The 26,921-nt window shown below is 30.3% G+C and overlaps 1 protein-coding gene across 5 annotated transcripts in view; it reads left to right on the top strand.

The window, feature by feature from the left end:
- by (blistery) overlaps nt 1-26,921 on the top strand; it is a 759,376-nt gene that overhangs the window by 555,197 nt on the left and 177,258 nt on the right. For all 5 annotated transcript variants that reach the window (XM_067046158.1, XM_067046159.1, XM_067046157.1 and 2 more), the window contains 4 exons: nt 3,677-3,718; nt 17,570-17,752; nt 21,606-21,778; nt 22,772-22,921. In XM_067046158.1, the coding sequence (XP_066902259.1) occupies nt 3,677-3,718; nt 17,570-17,752; nt 21,606-21,778; nt 22,772-22,921 (548 nt within the window). The remainder of the gene's footprint in view (nt 1-3,676; nt 3,719-17,569; nt 17,753-21,605; nt 21,779-22,771; nt 22,922-26,921) is intronic.

The following is a 26,921-nucleotide window of genomic DNA, read 5'->3' as shown; positions in this document are numbered from 1 at the left end:
ATGAAAGATTAAGAATTAATGGGTTAGGATGGTTAAGGGGTTTGGAATGAAAAGACGCATATCTGTTTTGGGTCAAATCTGCAACGAATGGGATGTTAAGGTCTTTGTGAATGAGGTTATTTGTGACGTAATAAGGAGCATCAAGGATTTTACGTAGGATTTTGGATTGTAAGGATTGGATGCAGGAGGAATTAGATGGTTTGGTAGAGCCCAATTCATTGGACAATTCCATATGTCCAAATTGGTCTGATTATTGTAGTGTATACTAATTTTTTGTAGTGAATGGGAAGTTTAGAGCGTTTGTCAAGTAAGTGTAGCAGTTTCTTGTCGTTTCAATCTTGTGTGTGTTACTAAATTTAAAACAAACTTGCTAAAATTCACTAAACAAATTGACTTTGACCAGCTGACTAATTATAGAAGGGCAATCCAAAACCTCTTGTTTGAATTTGGTATATTTCTTTTTTCCTTCTTTTTTTATTAGTAATTAATTATGTATTTTGTTTTACTTTTTTTAAAATATTATAAACAATGTAAAAATTATATATACTCAAATATTTTGTACTGTAAACATATAATATATGCAGTATCCCTTTCATGGCATGGAACATGTATAAAGGAAATAAACTATCTCTTTATTGGGTTACCATTAAGAGAAAAAAATATATATATAGATATACATATGAAGGTGTGCGAGCGGATATCTCAGTAGTAAGGCACTGCGCTACTAAAGCTTAGGACCCGGGTTCGAATTCGGCTGTGGCAGATAATTATTTTATGTTACACTGTAGCCATGAGTCAGCCCTGTCGGTTCTGGAGCCCTCCGGGATCCATCCAGAATCATGAAGTGGGTATTTCATTGGGTGAAAATCTGGTGATCAAGCGTGATTCATACCAAATCACCTTATTGCACAACCGTTGGTATAGTTACAGTACTTCTTTACATCCTTCATGGGTTGTAGCGGTACAGATTTTTTTTTTTAAATTAACGTACGAAGTAGCTAATTTAGGTTCCTAAAGTGTGCGACCGTTTTATTTAGTGGCGTCGTGTTTATCAGGCACACGCAGTCCTTCACAGACCAGTGGCCACGAACTCGTGTTCAGTAACATGAATGGAAATTTTACTTTAGCGATACTATCTATATACTATATTAATGTAAGCTGTGTATCATGCGGCATTACATCTGTTCGTTAGAATTTCAAGCCTCGTTAATTCTTAATATGGCATGGTTGTGAAGATAAGATTTTCTCGTTTTGAAAATAAAATGGTTGGTCGCTACTACTAACTGCAACGAGCCCAATAAGTGGATCCTTACATAAAAAAAAAATGTAAACATAAAACCAAAATGTTATTCAAATGGGTAATATAATCTCAAAAATTGTAGCAGAAAATGGTTATTACACTCCATATAATTTTCGGCCTCTTTATGTAAAATTTATTGGGATACTGAAAGACCTAAATAATTATATACTAAGTGATCGATTGATTGATTCATGGCGCTAAGGTCCCTTGAAAACCTTGGCATCATCAACTGCAATTAACAACCAGAAGGTGTGTTATTAAGGATAGAAAGCTGTCGGTACAATTTTTATATTAAAGCGAACTTTTATGAGTGCATTAAATAGTTATTCATCACAATTAAGTAAGCAATATAGCATCTACATATGCACTTACATATTTGCATATTTATAACAACCTCCACTTTATGGTTTAACTTTGATAAAAGGAAATAAAAAAAAGATAAAGGGAAAAGAAATTGTTTTTTTGTTTTTTTTTCATTTGGTTACAAAATAAGTTTATTGACTATAGTTTCGTAAAATGTTATTGTTTTGCAAACTTTCTTAAGATCATTACTAAATTATTAAGAGATTCTGACATTTTAAATCTTATTGTACACAGCTATGGCATTATCGAGACCATTTATATCGTAGTATTAATCTGTAATTAAAAAATTTATATCGAGTGTTATCTTTACAGTTTAATCTTTATGAAGTTTATAATATTATTAAATCTATATTTTAGTGATGGAAAACCATGCTAAATAATTTTTCTGTAAGATAATAGAAATTGTATTTTATATTGAATTATGAAATTCTATTATAATATAACAGGAAAAAACATTTGTGCTTTCTAAATCTGGTAGTTTAATTTATATTCCCTTGCTTATCTTATTAAATTTATAACTTCCTGAAAAAATATATTATACATATAATATATTATATATAATATATTAATGACTAAATTCATTGACTTTTTTTTTTAAATGTTATTATCTTTACCTTTATCCTTCCTTATATGTTTCTAATTTTCAGTAATAATGAATACTTAATGCTTACCCATGAAGCCTGATGTTCAAAATAAATATTAAATATTAGCAAGAGTTTTAGAATTATTAAAATAATATAAAACTGATTCCTTATAGGTTACAATTGTTGAATATGGCTTACATTTATCTATGTTTTTAAATTTAAATTAAATCATTAGATTGCCTTTGCCAAATCCAGTGAACAGTATTTATATTTCTGTTTATTATTTTCAGTAATTAAAATTTATAATCGACAAAGAAAAAAAATGTTACACTCCAAATTTGAAATTTTATGTTACGAGATACCTAGAATTTAATAATCAAATTTTAAAAAATCCGCGTTCCTTCAATGACTGGCTTTACTCTTCAAATATTTTTTTTAATTTTTCATCTAATTCACCAGTCACCCCAGGATGATCCTCGGAACTATTATACAAGACCAAATCGGCAATATCCTACTCGGCCGGCGATGACATTAGCGTGGAGAAGTTGAATGGAAATTTGAGGTTAAGGAAGCCACCTTAACCAATCACTCTCCTCCACAATAATTAATTAATTAAATAATTAATTTAGCGAACTCATGCGCATTTAAAATGAACATCTATATACATTCCATCTTAGCATTTCTCCTAATTAATTTTAAAAAATCTTGTTATTATCTCTTTAAAATAATAAATAGTTCAAATTAGAATAAAACTGACATCAAAAAGAAAGAAAAAGAAAATAATTATTTTATAGCTGAAATTCCCATTGAACTACTTAGCTAAGTAAACTATTTAATTTCTAGAATTCGAAGCCACCAGCGGATACTAATCTCAACTTAAGAGCTTAGGGTAAGTTAAACTCGGACTTCTAGAAGTTTGGGGGTCAATGATCCGAATAACATGCTTACTCTATTGTTCAAGCCTCATATTCATAATTTCTTTAACCAATTTTTGGAAATTGCATTAACAGTATTATGAGATCATAAAGTACTTTGTCTGGATTGGTTTATCTCGGATACTTTAGTAAATTGGAAAAAGGTGTGAGTCAAATGCACAAACTAAAATTTACCCACTCAATAAACTGGAGTAACAATATAAATATGTTCTTTTATTTTATTTTTATAGTTTATATATGCATTTAAGAATGATAATAGAATAAACGAATATATATTCGTATTTTTTTTTTTTTATTTTTTTTTTGCAGATTATATTTTGATACTAAACTGATTACGGAATCGACAATTTTTTACACTCAAATATTTAAAATTATCAAATTGTACTCATATTATTTTTTTTATTTTCTGTAAAATGCTAATTAATATATTTTTCATGATTGCTTAAATATAATTTAAATTATAATAAATTAAATAACATATTTAAATGTTTCAGAATGCAGGTGACTACTCCAGACCGAATACGCCTCATAAACAGGTATTTTTACAGCACTAGATTTATATATTGTTTATACTTTATTATATACAGATTATACTTTATATTATTATTATTATCATTATGTTTATAAGACATCGAAGTCTAGTACCTAAAAAAGTTCTATTTATTTAAATAACAAGACAATTCAGGTGTGTTCTGGTGAAAACCACAAAATCACTTATATTGTGCTGTTAAAGTAGAATGTAGTATCTCAATTATTTAAGTTTAATAGAAGTAACCAAACAGAAATAGTCTATCATTCGTAAGCAGATTAAAATATGTTTTTTAAACATTTACTACTGTTGGATAATTATTTATTTTAATTTTTTCTTTAGTCATTGGCAAATTAAGTTGTTTATTTTGTTATTCTTATCATTATTCGAAAAGTTTCAAAATTATTAACCAAAATTAAAGAAATAAATTAATACAGTCCACCCCCATTGCTAAATTTCCATCAATTGATTACCCAAATTTCATCATCTCATCTTAAAAAATTGTTTATTTCTCTAAAACTGAAAAAAATGTAAGATTAAGTCCGAAAAAAGAAAACTTTTTTCTGAAACAGGATTTCTTATGATATTTCGTCTCTCACTCTCTCTTCTTTAAATTAAAGTGTATTAAATGAAACTGGAGATATGATGAGTACCGTAAAAGTGAGTTACTTAGAGCTAAGTAACTCACTTTTACGGTACTTAATGATAAGATACTAGATATTTTAATGATAAGATTTTTGATATTGTGCATTTTTGACCCTCATACTGGAATCAGAAAAGTCATAAATTTTAACGCTATCTTGCGGTACGTTGATAGCTGTGTATTTATTTAATTTTTCCAAAAATTGAAAAAAAAAATTGTTTGGATAATTAGAATATTCGTCACTTTCAAAAATCAATTATAATTACTGTAATTAATTATAATCAACTCCAGAGCATTAAGGCTATGGCCATTAAATAAAAGAACTATAAGTTTTATTAAAATTTATTTGTCATTTATGAATTGATCCCCACCGATTGACAATCCCAATTTTTTGCTAATGTGAACTCTTGGTTTTAAATAATTCGGATTAGCGAGACCCTACTGTATAAATTAGGGGATTTATATCTACATAATGTAATATGTAAAAGCTTGGAAACACGTTTTTCCTTGCGTTATTCATGGAAATGTATTGCCTATGTCTGACTGTCGTCTGACCAGCAAAAGCTTGACCGTCGAATGTGAAACGATAAAGTCCTGATAAGCCTTGAATGCTTCTTGTTTCGGTTGCACCATTTGTATCCACACTATTTTATCTCACAAATACAGTGGAAGCCACCATTTTAAATAAATATTTGAGAATCATTTATGTAATATCAAAAAAAAATATATAAAACAATAAGTAGGAATTTATATATATTTTTTTAATAGGTCATAATAGTGGTTATAGCACACCTGATTAATTCAGAGCCTCTATTGTTATAAATTTTGTTAGATATTTATGTAAAATATTATATAAATGGTCACGACAAATTAAATAAATATCTGTCACAGCCGAATTCGAACCCGGGTGCTTAGAGTTAGTATCCTGAATAATGTATGGATTGTGATCTGCAAAAACAAATAGTAAAATATATGCTGAAACATTTCAATCAACATCGCAGTTCTTCATCAGGACTGTTTAAAGTGCTGTAAATGTATAAGACCTGCGATGTGAGTTGCAATGTTTGCTCTTAATAAATAGTTTATTTTTTAATTGTTTTCCTCTGAAGTAATCTCGGACTATCTCTAACTTGATCCTAAAGTTCGTTTTAGAAAACTTTATCTTATAAGGGAGTACATTACTTCTTATTTTTATTTCCATTCCCACTTTGTATTTGTCTTAGAAATATTTACTTCTTAGACTGCATAAGGTAGAGCGAGTATGGCAATCGATCAAATATATATTCAACTCCTCGAGAAAGCAACTTTTCACTTATTCCGTGTAAATCATTTTATAACTTATTCCCCTTGACTCTCAGCTAAAATCATTTCTCAGGAACAGATTCAGGCGAAAAGCTTTTCAATCAATACGAAACGCGAGGCCGTGGTTGAGGCAGCACCATTGCTTTCCCAAACGAATTGCCGAACCCATTCAATAATATTCAACCTCCATTCTATGGTTGATGTAGGTTGGTGCCCTATGGTTTAAAACCTGTCCCTTTTCAGTACATAAATTTTACCCCAAAAATCAATGCAAAAACTCCAATCAATGCAATTGGAATTCTTGAATATGTCTGAGGGTATAGTCGTGCAATAAATGTTTTTATTTATTTGATGTTTCTACTGGTATTTTGGTCATCATCAAAAATTATTGAAAATGTTTCTGTATTCATTGTCGCAGTAGTCTTATATTTAAATAATATTGTTCTTTTTACGTTCCCTATCCCAAGGAGAGGCAGTATGTTATAATTTGTAAAAATACTATATTTAAAATTAAAACGTATATATTGCAACATATTCTAAAATTGATAACATAATAACTGGCTAAAATAATAATTTATCTATTTTTAAGGTTTTTTATTTTTTAGTAAATATTTATTTTATAGTTATAAGCATTCCAGAAGGATCATAGTTGTATTAACATATTGATATCATTTTATAAATAACGCGAATTATTTTTTCAAATTTAATTATAGTTAGATTTAAAATTTTTATATAGGACGAAATTAGCCACCCAGGTGAGTAATTTTAATATGAATTTATTTATATAAAGGAATTAACATTAATTAAATATAACTAAGGTTAATTAGCAATACATCCTAGCTATAGGGGTTTATCTAACAAAAATATGTAATATAACTTAATAACTCTTCCATATTTTATTGAGATTATATTCAATTGTTCATAGTACTACCTTTTGGAATTTCTGCTACATCTTCGAAACTCTTTCTATTGCCATTTTTCGTTAAATAAATTGTTTGATTTTTCACTAGGCTGTAATCATCAATCTTTATCAGTTCTGCTTCGTTTCACTGGGAAGATTAATTAATTAATCTTATATCTTAGTTAGATTATGTATAATTTAATAAAAATTATATTGAAGAATCAAATTTTGAATCAATCATCACCGTATAAAACAAGCTGATTCTCGTGCGTGACGTGGGTAATTTTTTTTTAAGGTCTTTTTCTCAAGTTGTTCCATGATTCCTATTACTATATTTAATTGACTTGTAAATGTAGCCATCACGAATTATTCATTGACTTTGAACTACATCAGTTCCAATCTGCTGTCTTCAGTGTCCTCAAGAGTTAAACTCACCTCGATGGAACGGAGCCACCACCCCAGGCCTGCACCCCACCTCCCCTCGATGCATGTGTGTAAAACCGCTCTGAATGCAGGTCCCTAATTATCTAGAGGAGGTACACAATGGAAGGCAGCTGCTCCAATAGCCCGCTCCATTAGCTTGTGGATGGAGCACGTGGCCAGGACAGGAATAGCGCTGTCACCTGGCCTTATAGTAGTGGAATCGCTGTTGCTGCTTTGCTGTCGGCCCTGTCAATTTGGTTAGGACAGCCAGACATCGCCCTGGAAGCGGTTTGAATGGGGCATGGTCGAGGTATTCGCAATGCATTCATATCTAATCTTTCAATACTCTTCGCCGAACATCCAAAGTTGTCAACACAACCTTGTTTTGTTGCTCTTACGAACAACTCTTTCTTAAATATATGTTTTCCAAAAAAATAAATGAATTAGTAAATAAATAATTATATACTGTTTAAACGCAAGTTGATATTAATGAATACTAAGCCATTGTTTATCAGTCTAGTCCCTTTCACAACCAAACGAAAGTCAAGATTTCTGATTAAATTACAAATCATTTCACGTAGGGATGTCCTCGTATGTAATACTAAGACTCGTAACGTGTACTGGAAGCCACTACAACTGGTTTCAAAGTCCATAGTTTTTCAAAATCACCAGCAACTCACAAGTGTGTTCAAGAGGAGATGCAAGAAGATATCCTTTCGGATGGATAGGGCAGTTTCAATTGTGTGTATTTTAATTTATTTATTTTAACGTTTTTTGAGTATTTATTGGTAACTGAGATGCTTCATATATACATAAAACCTGAAACTCCTCAATTTTAATTAAATTAATTATATATGAATGAGTGAGAAGCCAAGAGGTCTAACCGATGATTTTGTGAATAAGAGTTTTTTTTTTATCTACTAATACCCGAACCAAATACAGTTCAGTAAAAACAAAACTGTTAAAATTATTAGTATAGACAAAATTTGTTAATTTTGGATAATTTCTGAAATTTTAACAATACTGAAGTGTAAATTTGGCCCAGGCATAGGTTGGTAAAAAATAAATTGTTCAAACATTTTACATAGATCCCTTGTCTTCTCACCAAATTATATTATCATGAACTTACATCTGATGTCGTAAAAATGTTTGAAGGTTTATTTTATATCTTTGGTTATACGTTTTTCAATTAGATCTGGTTCCTAACCTTTGGTGCAGTTTATTGAGCTCTAAACCTCTGAGAAGTTTGGTGTATATTAGTTAAAGTTAATTCGATTTTATCGATTCTTCAAAAAGAAATCGATGGCACAATGTTAGGAGAAAATTTTGGGCCAAAATATGTTATTTTCTGATTATTTTTGAGTATTTAAGGATTTTTAAGGTGTTAAAAATGAATATCAACTTTTTTTCTCTCCTAAAAAATCTTTTACACTTTGATAGGTCAGTCATTCTGAATTGTTTCAATTAAGTACTAATATTGAAGTACAGTGAGTGTTATTATATCAAAACTATTCATATTTTATGGAATAAATATATCGCAATTTCATAGATGATCAAATTGTCTAAAAAAATGAGAAAAAATCAACTAAATCAAACAATTATTAACGAAGTTAGCTGTTACCATTTATGTTATTATAGTTACCGTATTATCACTTCATCTATATATTGGTTGGTATCAATGTTTCAATGGTGTGCAATTAATGTATATACTTCCAAAAATATACAATAGCGAAACATTGTCGGATCTGCTATTATGCAATAAAATACGGAAATTTTGTGACCTTTGATTGTTTCTACAAATACTATAGAATCATTTGCTTAAAAAATCGGTATATTACTTGCTAACGGAAAACCCAAACACTTATTATTATTTCATATTAAAATGTATCAACATTTTGCGCTCAAATAGTTTTAAAATATTGACTGAAACGCATTAAATAATTTAAGTCTATGTACGATGACTTAAATTATTTGTTTATTGATTCCATCAAATAAACCTTATCTACCTAAAGGCAGACAACCTAGACGCATTGATTACAATAACGGTCCAGTTGTTTTTTGATGAGATTATTTCAAAATATTCATGGGACTTCATGGAATTATTTTAGCAATCAAACGTGGAGCGGCGTTAGCTCGAACAAACTTTACCTACTTTGAACTAATGTACAAGCTTATGAGATGTACCAAAACGCATTTTATTGGCCTACAAATAAAGATAATAGTTAAATACTAAATTAAAAATGATAACATTTATTGCTATATGATTTTTTTTTACAAATAAATTAAGCGAATACGTTTCTTCCTTAATAAATTGCTTAATTAAAATTGAGAAAGCTCTATCAGCTAATTTTAAATTTTTTCGACTGTCATTCATCCTTTATAGTAACTTATCTTTGTAATTACAATAAATGGAGTCCCCATGCGTTTTTTAAATGAAACCCATCTTGTCCTCATTTATTAAATTCTTTTTACGTTTATTATGTATATAGCAGCTTTCTCGAAATCAACTTTCGAAAAGGACAAAAAGGTCCTATTTCAGCTCACTTTCTTCAAGGCACTTACTTTTCCTTTTGAGATGAAGTAGGCGAAAACTCATTCCCTTTGCCTTTTTCTCAGGTCTATTACCGTTTCTAAACTTCTCTTAGTTGCTCGGAAACCTCCACAAATTAGAGCATAAAATGAATTGTGCAAGTAATTAAACTAAAAAGAAAAAAAACTTAATAACGTATTTATTTCTTCATTTTTTTCACTGTGCCTCGGAATAATCCCTGAAAGTTTTGCCTGATAAATTAATGTGCAGTTTTCGAAAGAATAGTTACAATTTGATAGAAACAGCTCCTTTCATGAAAATAGGATTGAAGCCATTGCAAACATTTGATTCTTTATTTTAGTTAAAAATGGAAATATGCTATGAGAAATTGAAGAATGCAATAACAATACTGAATATTTTTTCTGGTTTCTATTTTGTTTACTAGGTCTTAACTTTTATCTCCGAAATAAATGGATTTGGAGTTGAACTAAAAGGGCGAAAACTCATAATGGCGGTTTGGTGTCGCGACGTTATGTTCAATTTGAAACCCCAAAGCTAGTGGTCATAAAGTCTTAAAGTTTATAGTCCGGAGTCCCAGTTTGGTTATAACTGCCAACTGTTGTAAAAGTCAAATTCTGAATTGATGTATGAAGTCTGTATGGAATAGGGCGTATATCTTCATAAAGCGCAATAACAATGCATGTTCTGTTGTAAAATCTCAAAGGAGATGAAACCAAATGTAAAATTACTTTTCAATAAAAATAAATTGTTAATCTAAAGTATTTAAAATAACAACTAAATTATAAGCTATAACATTATCAAGAGATATCTTACATTACTTGTTGACAAGCCCCAACGTTTTATTCAGATGTAATAAAAAGTTAATATTTCTTTTACGAGTTAATTTAAGTTTAATGGTTTCTGAAGTCGATAAAAGTGTTTTTTTTTTTTAAATATTCAATATAAAAGGTTTTCCTTTTTTTTATGAACCGCTCGTTCCCCTTGAAGAAACTTCAATGGTACGAAGTTATTAGTTTAGGGTCGCAAATATTATTGAAAAAAAATCATGTTTTAATAATCAAAATATGTAATGTATAACTTTGTGTGCAACCCTACATTTTTTTTCTCTTATTTTGTAATACAAACTATATCAATGACTATTTTTGCAACAAAAACCTTACTTTTTATCAATTGTGCCATAGAACAACTGTTCAACTAAGTGTCATAGGCGAATGCCGGAGCACATACTACTTTCTAAAAATTATAAAAAGAAAAAAAAATTAAATTAAAATAGCAAATGTATAGTGCATTCCAGTATTTACTTTGCACTGTTTTGTCTGGTTTTCCTACATCTTCAACTCTTTTTTTTACCCCTTCCCTGATCTTATCTGGCATAATGGAGGAGAGGGAATTATCTAAAAGTTACCAATCTGTTCTAACTATGGTGAGGGTTAAAATTTTCATTTCGTGGAACCGCCACAGAAATAAGTCGTTTTCGATCTTACTCGTTGCTGAGATATTATAAAAAAATATTTCTTTACATTTTTTATCAATATTTAAAAATCAATGACAAAAAAAAAAAAGAAAAGAAAAAAAACGTCAATAAGTCATTAACGTCAGGTTAATCTATACCAGGTTTGCAAATCTGTTTTTAAAAACCTGGGTTTGTATCAAGGATTAGATGAATTCGAGACCGTACAAAAATATATTGTTTTTTTTTTTAATTTGTTAAAATGAACATAAAACTTGAAACTTTATTTGTTGAATTGGTTGACCGAAAATTACTGCAGTTTCATTTTACATGATATTAGAAATGTTGAAGTTTTATCTCTTTTGTTCACTTTAATATCTAGTTTTTTTTTTTCATTTTTACCAAGAGAATCCGGTGTTAGTTTCATATATTTTTTCTTCTACTCTCTAGGAAGTTATAACTACTTTTATTTAATTATATACATATTATGTTATGTATATAAACAATAATACAGTTTTCTTGACTGTTGGTGATACGTATTTTATTTTCGGTACAAATATAATAAAACAATCGTATTTTGGTGAATTTACAAGATGTGATTAGGGATGCGACATCGATGTCGATGTTTTTGACATTTTCTAAACATCGATGTTTTTAAGCCGATGTTTTCTAAACATCGTTGTCGATATTCAACTTTCATGGCCTGTGAAGTCATTTATAAGAAAAATCATACTATATATCAGGAAATATTTAAAAACCTATAAAAATGAACATGAAATTGGCGAATAAGTAATTAAGGCAAACAAATTTAGCAGATGCTCTGCTAATATAGATCACGAACATTTCATTAAAAAAACATAATATTAATAATTATCTCTTTTTAACTTAACGTTGATCGTTATTTCTTATTGTGTAATTAAACTCGTTCAGTTCATTGTCATGGTGATGATAAACGAATCTTTTCATGGGGAAGTTAACTGAAATCGACTAATCCCCCCAATTTCAGTCTGTTAAATGTTCACTGGCCCAATCTAGCGTATAATTGCGAGATTACTTGTAACTAAGGTGATTGATGTCCATTCAACCAGTGAGAACAGATTCTGTCAGGGTTCAATCTTCTGGAAGAGTTAGATGGTAACAACCCTGTTGCTGTGCTTGGCCTTCATTATGTTGCTATTGTTGAAAATAATTAATTTATAAACTAAAATATTATCTTTTTGGTGAACATAAGTGATTGAGTAAGAAAATCTAATATAGTATCAATTTTTTTTTCCAAAGATATTATAAGTTATAAATACTCATCCTTTATATATATAAAACAAATGCCTCCTGAGTTTTTTTTTTTTCATTTAAAAACATATTTTTCTGGATTACAATATTTGATCCTTGATAATATGAATGAAAATTAGAAATTTTCACTATTCCTATTTTTCTAATAATTTAGGGTAAAGGATATTGGGTTCTAACTACTTAGATTAAATAAATAAATTAAGGAGTTTTCTATCAAAAGTCGTTATATTCAGTTTTGAAAAGTTATTATTTTAAAAATATTACAGAAATATTTTATAGTTAATATAAGTTTGTATGGAAAATTTTAATTTTAACACCTGTTTGACAGGAGAAAATTCAAAGTTTTAAATAAACTAACATAGTCTTTGGTGTATAATTCTAACTTCTAAAGACAAACCTTTAATTTTCAGACGTTTATATGTTAAATTTTGATAGAAAATTCCTCATATTTATATTTCATGTGTGAAAACAATTTTTTTTTCTCTGCCGTGTAAGAGTAACTTAAGCACGAAGACGTAAAAATACAGACTTCATTACAAAAAATTAAATCGAATAGTCGTTTGTCCTACAAACAACTCGTTATCTTACAGGGTTACATACTTGTAAATGGTTTATGGTCATAGATAAAAACCATGGATAGTATATCATTTGTCCAATTTTAAGTACTATAAAAAATTTTTATAATAATAAAACATACATTATATTTTAATTTTCTATTAGACACATCTTAATGCCAATCAGAAACAGCTGTAAGAGAGTGAATTTTTTGTCACTAATCCATATCTCAGTGAGTGGGCGGTCCTCAAGATAATCCGTTAAATTGCTATAGAGGGTGACATAGCCGTAGCTAATTGCACGACTTTATTGCCACTAACCATACTAGAATGGAACCAGTTCATCTTCCATCTAGTCCGAACGGCCTGTTGAGATATTAAAATTTAAGTTAACTTTAGCAGATACAGGGTAATCTCTGTAATCCCAACTAATTGGTGCGGGATACCTAAAATTCAGGGTTAAAGAAGATATTAGGAAAAATGGTGTAAAAAATCCATAAATTTGAATCTACATTACTATTTTTATTTTTTATTTTTGGAAATTTGAGTTTGAAGTTTTAAAAAAATTAATCTGTTTTAAAGAAGTCTTTTTAAACATACTTTTTATTAGCTGATCACAGCTAACGTAGCTGTATTTTTGTTGCCTACTCTTTTGTTTCCTTTTAAATCCCCAGTAATACTAACTGATGATAAAATTTGTTAAAATTATAAGATTGTTCATTTATAATTGAAAAAAGGTATAAATAAAAATATTAAAAATGCTCACAAAAAATTTTTTTTCTACTAATTAAATTATTTTTACAGAATCAAATGATTTTTACGACAGTTTTTATGTATTTCTTATTCTAATAAAATATATTATGAACACTTTCATAGGAATTAGATTGCTCGATATCGAATCTGTGTAAAAATGCTCGATTTTGATGGTGATTACAATAGCTTGCCCATGGATCGGGAAGTTAAAAATGTCCTTTACATATGGGTACTTTTATTTGAAAGCAAAAATATTTTTTTCTTGCTGAGTTGTCTAAAAAAAGAAACTTTTTTTTCGTGATTTCGGTCAACTAAATATTGTACCGAGTACCGAATTTCGGATTACCAGGATTTCACTGTATTTTAATTTTTAAAAAAAACATAAATAAACTTCTCAACCACCCAAATCCACTTGTTTCTAACCTGGCTTCTCCTTCATTACCTAATAGTCCTCCTAGGCGTCTGAAAAGAAGATGGCCTCGAGATCTTCTCTAGAAATGTTATTGGAGTTCTATCAGTGGGTAGATTCTCCACATGTTTGTATCATGTCACTATGTCATCTACAGCAAATTTACTTGTTGTATATATGTGTATACAGTTGTAAATAACAATAAATAAATTATTAAAAAAAAAAAAAAACATAAAACGATTATGTATTGATATTTAACTAAAATATATTTTTCTATGACTCCATTTTTGGTTATTTCTGACATATGGATAAAAGAGAGGATTATCTACAGGATATCACCCTATTGTAACAACCATGGTGAGAGGTTAAATTTTCGTATCGTGGGACAACTAGTGAGAAATAACGGATTTGAACCGGCATTGCTGCAATCACGAGCTTGTTAAATTTGGGGTTTTAATTCGCTAGGTTACAAACGGTCCTTTTTATTATTTTGCTTTCAGTCCTACCATGATAAGTATAAGCTCTCTTCATGGAAAAAGACATATATAATTTATGTAGGTTGAAAGCTTCAAAGGAGAATGACACGTCCCCTGAAGGGATCTAACAGAACAAAGATGCCTGAAACTGGCTTGGAGATTGCGTTTCTGGACAAGAAGAAAAAGATGATTCACCTTATGTTAAATATATTGAGCGGAATGGCATATATTTAATACATGCTTTAGACCATTTATAAATCTTAAGCTTGATAGTTTCTGCACAAAATAATGCATTTACAAACGATTTTAAAACCGTTATGCTTTTTGGGCCGTGTAAACGATACGATTTTTACGATATGTACGATTTTCAATGAACAAGGATGCCTTATAAGATACGTAGGCTATAGTCCCAAAAAAATTTTTTTCATTAGGTTTTACTTTATCAACCTCTTCATGTATAGTGAATTGTTAAGTTGATTTTGATTTTTACTATTGTAAAGATGACTTTCCACGTTTCTAGCAGATACTGGTGGATAGTGGTTGGTAAAAAGTTATGAAAGGAATTTATTTGATATTAACTGAATCCATAGGTGTTTTTTCTATACTTTTCTGTTTGTTTGTTGTTTTGTTTAGGTGCCGTATACAACAAGGTTAGAGCCACTATAAATGCATTTATTTAACCTTGAAATACATTTTTAAAAATAGATTTAAATTGATAATCACTGTTGTTAAAAAATAGTTGAAGAGACTCGTTCATTAGTCCGGACCAATGATCCCGCCAGGATATATTTATAGCTAGTTGATAAAATATTCCATCGCCTTGAGTACTAAGTATCTATAACTGGGATCGACGAATCGATTGACCCTCCTTCGTGCCTACTCCCTCGTGATCATGGGCACCGGCCGCCCTAATAGCCAGGAGGCGCTCCGAGATAGGCGGGATAAACAGACCATTTTCCCAGGGCCGGATCATTACCTTCTCTTTAAATTTTCAAATTATCCTCCTCCACTTTTTACTATTCTAATGGATTTTTTCCCGAGATCTTTTCTCTTTGATATTTTTTATGCTAGGCCAACGCTAAGCCGCCGCCTGGGGGCTCTAACAGACATTCGACAAAAAGAGGTCATTAGACAAATCCTAGGTCATCAGTCATTACTAACCCGCTGGTTTGGTGGTCGTTACCGGCTCTGGCCACGACCCATCGCACTTCCAGCATATCATCCCTTCTTTGTTACTCTTCATCTTCCTATCTAGGAGATGGATAGGATGCATCTACGTCCCTAGGCGCTCCTCCAGATAAGGAAAGAGGGAATTGGTAAATCTAGTTCTCTAGGTGCCTTCAGATAGCTGGGCCTTTTTTACTGCATCAATGCTAGGAAATAGTTATGTAGTTCCATATCTTAATGCAATGCCTTGGTTTAAAAAGGTATATAAAAGATTTAATCACTATATATGATTCTTGAACATAGAAAAAACACATTACATAATGGCTTTTCATTTTTTTTTATTTATTTGATTTGCACCAAAAATTAACAATTTTCTACAAGCATTAACAATTAGAAAACTGTCCGAAATCCTTTCGAAATGGTGGTGTATCAGACATAAAATGACGTGTTCAGCTGTTAAACGTTTTAAAACGATGTTAACCTTTTTTCATTACTAAAAACGTTATTAATTTAATCAATTTTTATTGATTCATTTTTTTTGTAACACTAGCTTTTTTAAAAGCTGATTTTATAACTCATTCAATGAATCTTTACGATATATTTTTTAAAGAGAATATAATTGATATTTAGCAATTTATATTAATAAATTAACAAAGATTTTAACCTAGTTAAAGTTTTAATTTTTCCAGTTTTTGCATCATTGCGACCGAACGCCTCAAATATCATAATTTGTGATTTTTATCATCATATCATCCGATTTTTTTTTAATTATATATATTAAGAACGTTTTTAATAATAAAAAAAGGTTAATATCAACTTAAAACGTTAAAACTGAACACGTCATTTTACGTCTAATATACCATAATTTCGAAAGCATTTCGGACAGTTTTCTAACTGTTAATGCTTATAGATTGATGATTGATTTATGCAAATCAAATAAACTAAAAAGAAAATAGTATCTTACCTATTTTTCATTTACGAATATTGACATGTTGATTCCAAAACACTATATTTTTCCTTAATCTTTATGAATGTCATCTTCATAAATTTCCTAAATTTGGGCGAATGAAGCCTTCATTTGGCCACTATCCTTTTTCAATTAAAAATATATTGTATTTAGGTATACTAATATAAAATAAATAGAATCCCAACAAATAAATTGGAAAACTAATTGGTAAAAACTAGTTTTAGTATCTTTAGTGTTTTCCAATAGACATAAGGTATCTATAATGACAATCATGTTGTATCATCAAATGATAGTAATTTTTGACAGATAAGTCAGTAAATGTTGTCAAAGTGAATCACATTTATCTAAGTGAGTCGCTATAGAGTTTAACTGGGCATTGAAATGCTTAAACTTTTAATGGTAATTTATATAAAGTGATATATAAACTATTTATATGGTAAATTATATAAATGTGCGGAACACTAAAAATATTGGATTGATGGCTGAGAGTGACCTCAACTTGTTAATTTCACGACGTTCGCAAGTTGTTGTTCACGAAGTCAGGATCTGTTTCGATCTGGTAGGCATCTGATTTCAATATGGCCGCCAAACAGTATTATTGCCAGAGAAATGATCGATTCATTGAAACAGAACTTTAACGGATTTTTGATCTCCAAGATCATGTGCCTCAACGCCCCTAAATTATTTAATTAGCTGTAATGTAAAATTATTGGTATATGGGAACAAGCCTCAATCTTTAGAAAACTTATAGATAAAAAATAGCATCAGTGAAAGGTATAGTTAAGTTATCTTGTAATCCCATTATTTTATGAAGTCAAACCGACTCGGTTCACTGTTGAAAAATCCTTCTTAACACTCTTCTTAATTTAATTAATTACTAAGTAATAATAAGTATTAATTTAATAAGTAATTTTTTTTTTGCTTTTATATAGCTAAATTATTATTACCACTATGCTCTCATTTGTTCCTCAGACTCTCGATGATTGGCCGGAGACGCCTCGTAACAGACGACGGGACTCCGGGATGGACCTCTCCTACATCACTGAGAGGATCCTGGCGCTCTGGTTTCCCGGGGAGGTGACCGCGGCAGAGTTCAGGGCTGGCCACCAACAGACCGCCCACATGCTCCAATCCAAGCATGGCTCGGGCTACATGGTAAGTCTCAAATGTCATTAAATACATATATTACCAATACAAAATATTTATATCAATACTGAATAATTTCATTTCGAACTGAGCAGAAGAAACTTCCAATGAAATTTAAAATTATTGACCTAGTTACAACAAACCATTTCAGAGTGATTTTCAAATTATTTACAATTTCCCGGAATGAATCCACCATATACTTTGACTACACTTTAAATACGATTTTTTTCACTACCTACAGTTTCTATTGACATTCAGTTTTTAATCTTGCCTAGTGGCCAAAAACAAAGGAAGTTTTTCCGTTGTCTTTGTAAAATTTAAATTTTCAAAAGTATTAATGAGGTTACCACCTTGGTAATAACAAATTTGAATTTAATTACGTTTATAATGGACACGATGTAAGGAAATTTGTGCTATTGCACACAAGAAGCACGCACTACGTGCACTAGATAATAATAAATTTACTGTTTACAGGAAATTATAAAAAAAAAAAATGTTTTATTTACGAATTTTATAAAAATAAAATAAAAATAGTTCGTTCATTATAATTTTTACACATTTTTATATTCACTAGTCCTCTTACATAGTTCAAAAATTAGAAAAATTTATTTACAAGGATTTATAAAAAAATACATACAAGGATTAATAACATCAAAATTTAGCGAGTCATCAAAATAGCCGAGAGCTCATATGATAAGGATTAAATATTTGTTGGCTTATAAATACATATTTCAAAGCCATAAATTATTCTGAATTAAATACGCAAAAGCTTCTTCAAATAGAGAACCATTGTTAGTGGTGTTTTTTTTATAATCTGTTAGGAAACCAAACAAGGTCCGGAGAGGTACGGAGTCCAGTATGAAATTTAATTATCCAAAACTCTATGAACTGCAAAATCTGGAACTGGTGATCAGAAAACCATATTGAAGCAGATAGATTAAACCGAGATAGTATCTCGTAATCATTTGAATACACATACCCTGTCGGCGAGACAGTTTCGCTTTTATGCAATGTCCTTGGCCCTGTTTCATAATGAAAGATAATAGCATTAGTTCAAAATACAAATATAGAAACAACGTGTTAATTACAGTAATACTTATTTTTTCATAATAGGGAGGACTATTAGTGATATTACAGGAGTTAAAAAATAGTAAAGCAAAAGTTACTGTAATTGTATTAAGTTAAATCGACAAGACTATTAGTATTAGTTTTTACTTTATTATGAAACAGTTGAATCCCGATTATCCGTATCCCGGTTTATCGTCTCCTTTTAGTATACAGGCTTCAAAAAATGAATACACAAAAATAAAATCAATATGTGTCAGGCCACATCTATTAAGTATTCTTTTTGTTAGTTGAATACATTGCACAAAGCAAGGGGATGAGCGATTATTATATGTAACAATGTTAAAAAGAAGGTGCTCCTTATAATATATCAACGTTACACGTTTTGTTTTTTTGTCCAAGCTAGGAAGCAGTTCTCCAGGAGAGTTATATGAATAGAAATAAATAAATATTGTGGGAAAATCATAATTAAATTAAAATATTACCTTTTGCTACCATAGGATTTGGAAAGGGGATTGTATTCTTAACTGTTAAAATTATACTTTTTACAAATCTTACTAGAATTCATGTTTAATATTTGGAGTTAATTAATTAATCGCAGAGGACCGATTTAAGCGAAATATGCAGAATATCATTTATATATTGTTTTTTTCATCACCTTCTCTTATCCCTAACTCCCCCTCCACCTCCTTTTCCTCCCTCCCCTCTCCTTCTAATCAGGGTGTCTTGCTTTGGAGGACAGCATATCTGGTCATGCTACCCAGACCGTAGCAAAAACCTTATACAATTTGGGAGAAGAATAATTTCTTTCACAGCACTTCTCTATTTTTCCTTTTTAATAATTCCCTAATTTATATCTTCTATATAATTATTGTGAGGATATGTTCTATGAAGTAGAAGAATCCCTCGATTATAAAAAAAAAATAATAGATATAAATTCTATGAACAGGTTGTGGAAGAAGACAAACCAAAGTTCTTTGCCACCTGTTGCTTGATGTTTGAAGAGAAAAACTAATATCGAAGAAAATACCATTTCAAGAGTTATACTCACATTTAAAGAGGGAAAATCTGGATAGATTTTCTTTTTTTATTCAGTAACCTTATGCTTTTATTCTTGAATGAAAGATCACATGATCATGCTTATATTTATTCAGATACCTAAGCGTTTCAGTTCAAAAAATAACACGAGATCATATAAAGAATGCCTTCATATCTTGCTTACCTTTGCTTTCTAGTAGGACTAAGAAACAATTTGACCTTATCGAAATGTGTTGGATTTTTTTTTTTAATTTTAGTAGATACAAAAATAAATTACTATAACTTTACTATATTTTATTTTTTTATTCAAGATTATTGTCATATATAAAACAATTTTTTTGTTTTTTACGTCGAAAATAGAGACACCATGAGTCTTTGTGAATTGCTAAGCCGATTAAGTTATATATAAGAGAAGGCAGTTTCCAAACAAGGGCTAATTTTGAACAGCATCATTTTTAATTTGAAAATAAAAAATAATTTATTCCTTTCAAGAAGTTTTTTGATATAGTAAAATTACAAACTAAAATTTTAACTTTTTTTTATTGATACAATAATATAATGTCCAATATAAAATTATTGTCATCTATATATCTAGTTATTTAGTTATTTTTTGTTTTAGTTTGTAATTTGTTCCTTTCTTACTAATAGATTATTCCAAGTAAACCACAGTGTTTCCTATTTATCCCTCTATTTTCAAACTTCAAGGTAGTATCCTCGGTCCCATCCTCAACACCGTCTATACAGCTGACATCCCAACAACTCCTAACACTATCCTTACCACGTATGCTGATGACACATGTGTGCTCACAGTTAGTTAACCCTTTGATTGCATCCCAAACTCTCCAGTCCCATATCACAATCCTCGAAGAATGGTGTCGAAATTGGAGGATAAAAACTAATTCCAACAAATCCCATCAAATCACATTTCTCTTCGTCGTAAACCTGCCGACTGCCCTACAGTATACTTTAATAATGTTGCTCTTACCCCTGTAGAACAGATTCGTTATATTGGACTACACCTTGACAAACGACTAACCTGGAATCCTCACACAAGACTGAAAAGAATTCCTCTCGTATCCAATCCTTCGTAAAATCCTAAATGCTCCTTATTTTGTTACCAATAAAACCATCCATAAAGACCTAAATAATGTTCCTTATGTAACCGATCTAGCTCGAACCCGATATCATTCCTTCCATTATAAACTCCCTAACCACCCAAACCCACTGGTTTCTAACCTTGCTTCCTCTTCCATTCCTGGAAATCCTCCGAGGCGCCTGAAAATAAGATGGCCTCGTGACCTTATATTGTTAAATGTTTTTAGAGTTCTACTACTGGGTAGTTTCTTTACATGGTGTATCATATCATTATCATTATGTCATTATGATCAAATTTACTTGTTGTATTTTTATACAGTTGTAAACATCAATTAATAAAAAAATAAAAAAAAAGTTTGTAATTTCACTTTAAAAAAAAACTTCTGGAAAGGAATTAATTATTTCGTTATTTCCAAATTAAGAATAATGCTGTATAAAATTAGCCCTTGTTTGGAAACTACCTTCTCTTATAGTGAACTTCATCGGCATTGCAATTCACAAAAACTGATGGTGTATCAACTCTTGTCATATATTTTCTATAGTATTTTGGGTTAGTTACTTTGAACATTACTTGTGTAAATCCCCCAAGGATTTTCCAGAAACCCACTGGAATTAGTACATGATTTGGACGTCCTACATTTACCACTGCATTGTTTTGCCGCAGGTATTCAACTTGAGCGAGCCGAAAGGTGGGATGCGAAGAGAGCATTCGCGAGTGAAGGAGTGCGGCTGGCCTCCAGCACTGGCTCCCCCGCTGGAGCGGCTCTGCTCGGTCTGCAAGGACATGGACACCTGGCTTGGCGGTGGAAGCTCCAGGGTCGCTGTACTCCATGTCAGGTAATCTAACGTTTCTCATTCATGTTTAATTACAGTTTCTATTTTATCTTGGCCAATGCACTTTTTTATGCTCCACAGATGTATTTCTCTAAGAACGTCTCAATTGATCAACCTGGCATTTGTATACTGTAGCCATTTTCGTATTTAAATTGTGAGTTGTGGTAATTTCTAAAAGATTAAGAAAAGGAGGCCGATAAGTTAACATTACATTTTGCTAGTTATCTATAATGTACCTTAACCCTTTTAGTCCCGGGAGAAAAAGAAGTGCCAATTATAACCAGCCGAATTTCACGATTTTACCAGGGTTTGGAAAAAACTCATAAAAACCAAAATATTTAAATAATTCAAAAAACGGTGTACTTAGGGCGAAAAAGAGAATAAAACAATGACAGTAACTTTTCTATATTCATTGAAAATTATATAAATAACAAAGTTATAGATGATTATAAAGAAAAGAAAAATGGAGTTCTCTCTTACAAAACGTATTTGCACATACGAAAAGTCATCTTTTCATCCTAACTTATATAGTCATTCATTACAAAGTATTTACTTTGCATTTCCAATATATTTTTTATCAAAATAAATAATATTGTATAACAAAAAAAATAGAATAACTCCAAGGTACATGGTAAGCGCTGAACGGATTATCTCGTCAGAAACATCGTTTTTTTCCGTTGTTTTTAAAAAATTATTTTTTTTAATTTCTCGTATTGAAATTAGAACATCTATAACGTATTATAAACTTATTTTGAAATAGAGTTCTCTAGGAATGCACTATAAAGTGCGGGCCAATTTGTTGGCTCTGTCATTTTCCCCAGTGCAGCAAAGGCTGATATATCGGCCTCCGCCACAAAGTGGATTAAAGTTTCTTAAATACAATAGCATTATCTTCTTTATTTAATTTAAGAAATGGTTTTGACTTTCTTATAAGTTAACAGACCTGTTTCCAATTTTAAATATTTGTTTGTATTCATTAATTTATTTATTTTTCAGGGGAGAAAGAGAGAGGATCGGTGTGGTTGTGGCTGCTTACATGCACTACTCAAGTATATGTGGCTCGCCAGAACAGGCTTTGGACAGGTTTGCCATGAAAAGGTATCTCGACCACAAGATCGGAGACCTGGACTTACCCTCCAACAAGAGGTTAGCTTTAAGATAATTACTGATATTTATTTTTTATTATCCCAACCTGAACGTATACTCGGACCATAAAATGTATTTTAACATAGCTGTATACCCCTTTGTTTCAAAACACCATTGATGCCGTACTCAAACCTTGGATACCATTCGAGTTTATTTATTTATTCCAAAAGAGTTTTGAGCGTAGTAATCCATCGTACTATTGGATTCACTTCTTGGTTTATCCGTACCGCATGCCTCTATACCCCTTGTCAAACAGATTCTCACAAAAAAATATATCTGCAATAACACATACATCGATGATACGTTAATGAGAAAAGTCAAGATTTAATTGATTTAACTATAATCGTAATTCTTCAGCCATAAAGGATCACCATGAAGAGCTCAAAGGGTCCGAGACCTAGCTTACCCTTCCCCCCCTTCCACAATGTCACCTGGTCTTAGTAATTATCAATGTCTCATTTATTCTTATTTTAGCTAATCATCGAATATAGACTATTATAATTAAAAATTAAACAGTAATAAAACACGACAATATTGTTTTCTGTCCCTCTATTTCCGACGATAAACGATATTTCGTTTACGGAGAGAGGAATGGTCGGAAAGGCACTACCGGGAGCCCTTAGGATTTATTATCACAAAGAAAGATAAATATAAAAAGAAAATGTCCAGACGCAAGAAAAGAATAATGGAACATGGCTTTTTCACGTGAAGAGGTATGAAAAAAAGAGCTATATAACAAAAATGTAGCAAAAATTCTTGGACAGGGAAAGTCTCACATTGTGTTGTTCTTCCTATTTCGTTATCCATTAGAAAGAGTAAAATATATATACTTTATATTTAGATATAAGTTTACACTATACCACATATATAGTACTTTTTATTTTATTAAGCTGTTCAAATCCCAATCAATTTGTTTTCGTTTATGTGTATGTTATTTTTCGATGTTTGAAAATATATCGCTTTCGGACTTAAACCTTTATCAGAATAGAATAACAATCTTCCAAACAAGAAACGATTTAAACCAAGTAAAAAAAAAATAACTATTACCATGAATAAATTTTAATCGAGAATTCCCACTCAATTTTTGCTTCACTACTAAACATATTTGATTCCGTTTTGTGTGTCTGTATTCGAATCTGAATACATTTTTTACAGTCCATCCACTATTTTCGCTTAAGCGTGGGTCTTAAAGTTATTTTCTTTGACACAACTATATTTCAAAAACGGCTCGTCTCTTAGATTGTATTCTCAAACAATTAATACTTAACGTTGAAATATATTAATTATTATTAAATATTTAGTTGAGTGGTTGGGTTACTGAATACTCAGAAGAAATGATAATGAAGTTATGCTGATTCTATGTTCTTGCCAAACTTAATGTTATCGTTTTGTTTATTATTTTGTTGAAATTGATTATAGTTATTTTAGCCTGATGAATTACAATGATTGAAACCGTTATTTACGAAAATAAAATGTTTTATTCTAATATTATGTAATAAAATGAAGAATTTAATCGTATTACAATACAATCTATATTTAGAAGAAGGATCATTTTATTATTTAGGTTCCTCTTAATTCAAAGCTATAAATTAAATATTATTACTAGTTTTTTCTATAATTTTTTTAATAAAAACATACGTTTGAATATTAGATAAAGATTGATTTTAAGTTAACAAAACAAAAAAAAATGTATTTTAATCAAGGAAAATTTGAATTCATAAATTTTAAACCGATTTTGTTTTCCCCATCAACCGCACACTGCCACATATCGTTCCATTTGATTCTTGACTCTGCCCTTAAAAAAAAAATGAAAAAGTGTATCGTGCTAGTGCCTTAATCGTAACTAAGAGGTTTACTTATCCTATTATGAACTGATCTTTTCAAAGGCACACATCCCAACTAGGTGACATATTTATGTGCAGATTAGTGTCTTCAGGTTTAATAAATGAATTATGAACAAGAAAGCTATGAAATATGAACGAGTTGACTTAGACTTGATAGTACAATCCTCCAATTCCTCATGCACCAAATCATTCATATTTAAAAGCTGTCTTCAAATTAAATTTTTCTTCTTCAGGATTAAATGTCCGCCTTTAATAAATATGAATTTTAAAGATGACAAATACTATAATAAATAGAAAGATGATCATTCTTTTTTGTCAAATCTAATTGATCAATTGTTGCATGAATACCCTTCGACAATTTATTAGTTTTGATTTTGTTTACATGATTGTCAGGGGTAAATAAGGAAATGCAGCTGCTCCTATACGAATCCATTTTATACAACATTTTAAGTCATCCATATGATTAACTTGAGGAGCGGAGTAGCTCCATGAGTAAGAGGCTGCGACTCAACCTTAAAGTTCGAATTATTATTTATTCTGTTAAATCAACTGAGACTCAATCCTGTGAGTTTATAATCCCTCCTAAGGCACATCCAACCCCTATAAAGAGTTTAGCCTTATTTGGTGAAAAAGCCTTGTGTGTGATCTTGAATTAATTACCGCTTTGCACAGCCATTGTTAAAGAGTCTTCCTTACAAATTATTTGAACTCCTGACCGTCCAAATGCAAATTTGTTTTTCTTTTATATGGCTAAGGACAGAGATGGAATGCTTATGAAATTCTTTTTCTTTTGAAAATCGATTAAAACATTGGAATTTAATATGTACAGATAGTCTTTTCACAATACACCATATTGTGCAAGTACCATACCGCACCGGGTAAAATTAATTAATAAAGATGAAAAAGTATTACAAGTTTTAAATTAGAGAATGAAAGCAATTATAATGTAATGATAATGAAGGAATATGTAATGGTAAATGTAAAAAACAGAATATAACAACTATAAATTGTTCATGAGGTTCTTTATTCTTAGTAGGCATTGATGAATAAATTATATTTGTGCTAACATTGATTAGTGGTTGAACTGTGTGCAATCAATGCCGACAGTGATTACAAACTATCTTTATTCTCTCCAGGAATAGTTACTAAGCACGTTTAAACACTCTGCCAAAGCATTTTTGGCGCCCAAACATTAGATAAATCTTCTGACTAATGTTCATTCGAAACAGATTTTTCTGAGAATAGCCAGTTATAAACAATGAAAATAAGAAGGATTTTTTTGGTATCTGAAGGAATCTGACCTGAAAATAATTTTCAGAAAAGATATAATTAGTACGTCCTAGGTATTTTAAAATACTATTTTCATTCCTTTATTCTTATTTGTAGATTGATTTTCCCAGATTTTTTTCCCAGCTTGTAGTTTCTCTTAGTTTATTCTATTTATCTATCTTCTTTTTCCAGCATTATTTTCAGTACAATCTTTTATAAATATACACCATTTAGGGTTGGTTTGGAGTAGTTTTTGATTTAATTATCCTTCAAAAGTAGACCTTATACTCAATCACTGTTTCGAGTTCTAGAAGATGGCTTTCTATTCTACCTCATAGGAAATGAAAACGCAGATACCTCTCCTGATGGGGAAAAAAATTAATTTGGATCCAATAAGAGATGTATGAGATGACCAATGGGTACACGCCGTTCCCACGTCCTGAAATCCTAATCCCAATAAAAAAACCAAATTAAAAAAAGAAGTAATTCATTATTTGAAACTTGGGATAACTGCTAGTTGTATACTACTTCTAAATGGGTTCATTAGAGTTTATCTATTAGTTTCTAAATGACTACTGACTGTTCTGAGGCTAATGAAACCAATATCTCTATCAATTTCGTTGAAGCACTATTAAGATTAACTATTAATTGAAATGTTAAAAAATCTATTCGAATTGGTTGAACATTGTCTTTTCCATCTCTGTGTTATCTCTCTTTCACTCTATTTACGGTTATATAACAGATAATTAACCATATTTTAAGCATTATATACATTCGAACCTATTCCTTTAATAGCTTGGTTACTTATTTGCAAACTTTTTGTTTTGTTTTAAGTATTTAGTATTAAAAAACGGTCCCCAATGAACTTTTAAAAATGATATTTTCTT

The sequence above is a fragment of the Halyomorpha halys genome, unplaced genomic scaffold, assembly GCF_000696795.3.
Source record: "Halyomorpha halys isolate HHAL.00 unplaced genomic scaffold, Hhal_1.1 Scaffold215.1, whole genome shotgun sequence".
NCBI classification, from domain to species: Eukaryota; Metazoa; Arthropoda; class Insecta; order Hemiptera; family Pentatomidae; genus Halyomorpha; species Halyomorpha halys.
This window is presented reverse-complemented; position numbering and strand designations above follow the sequence as displayed.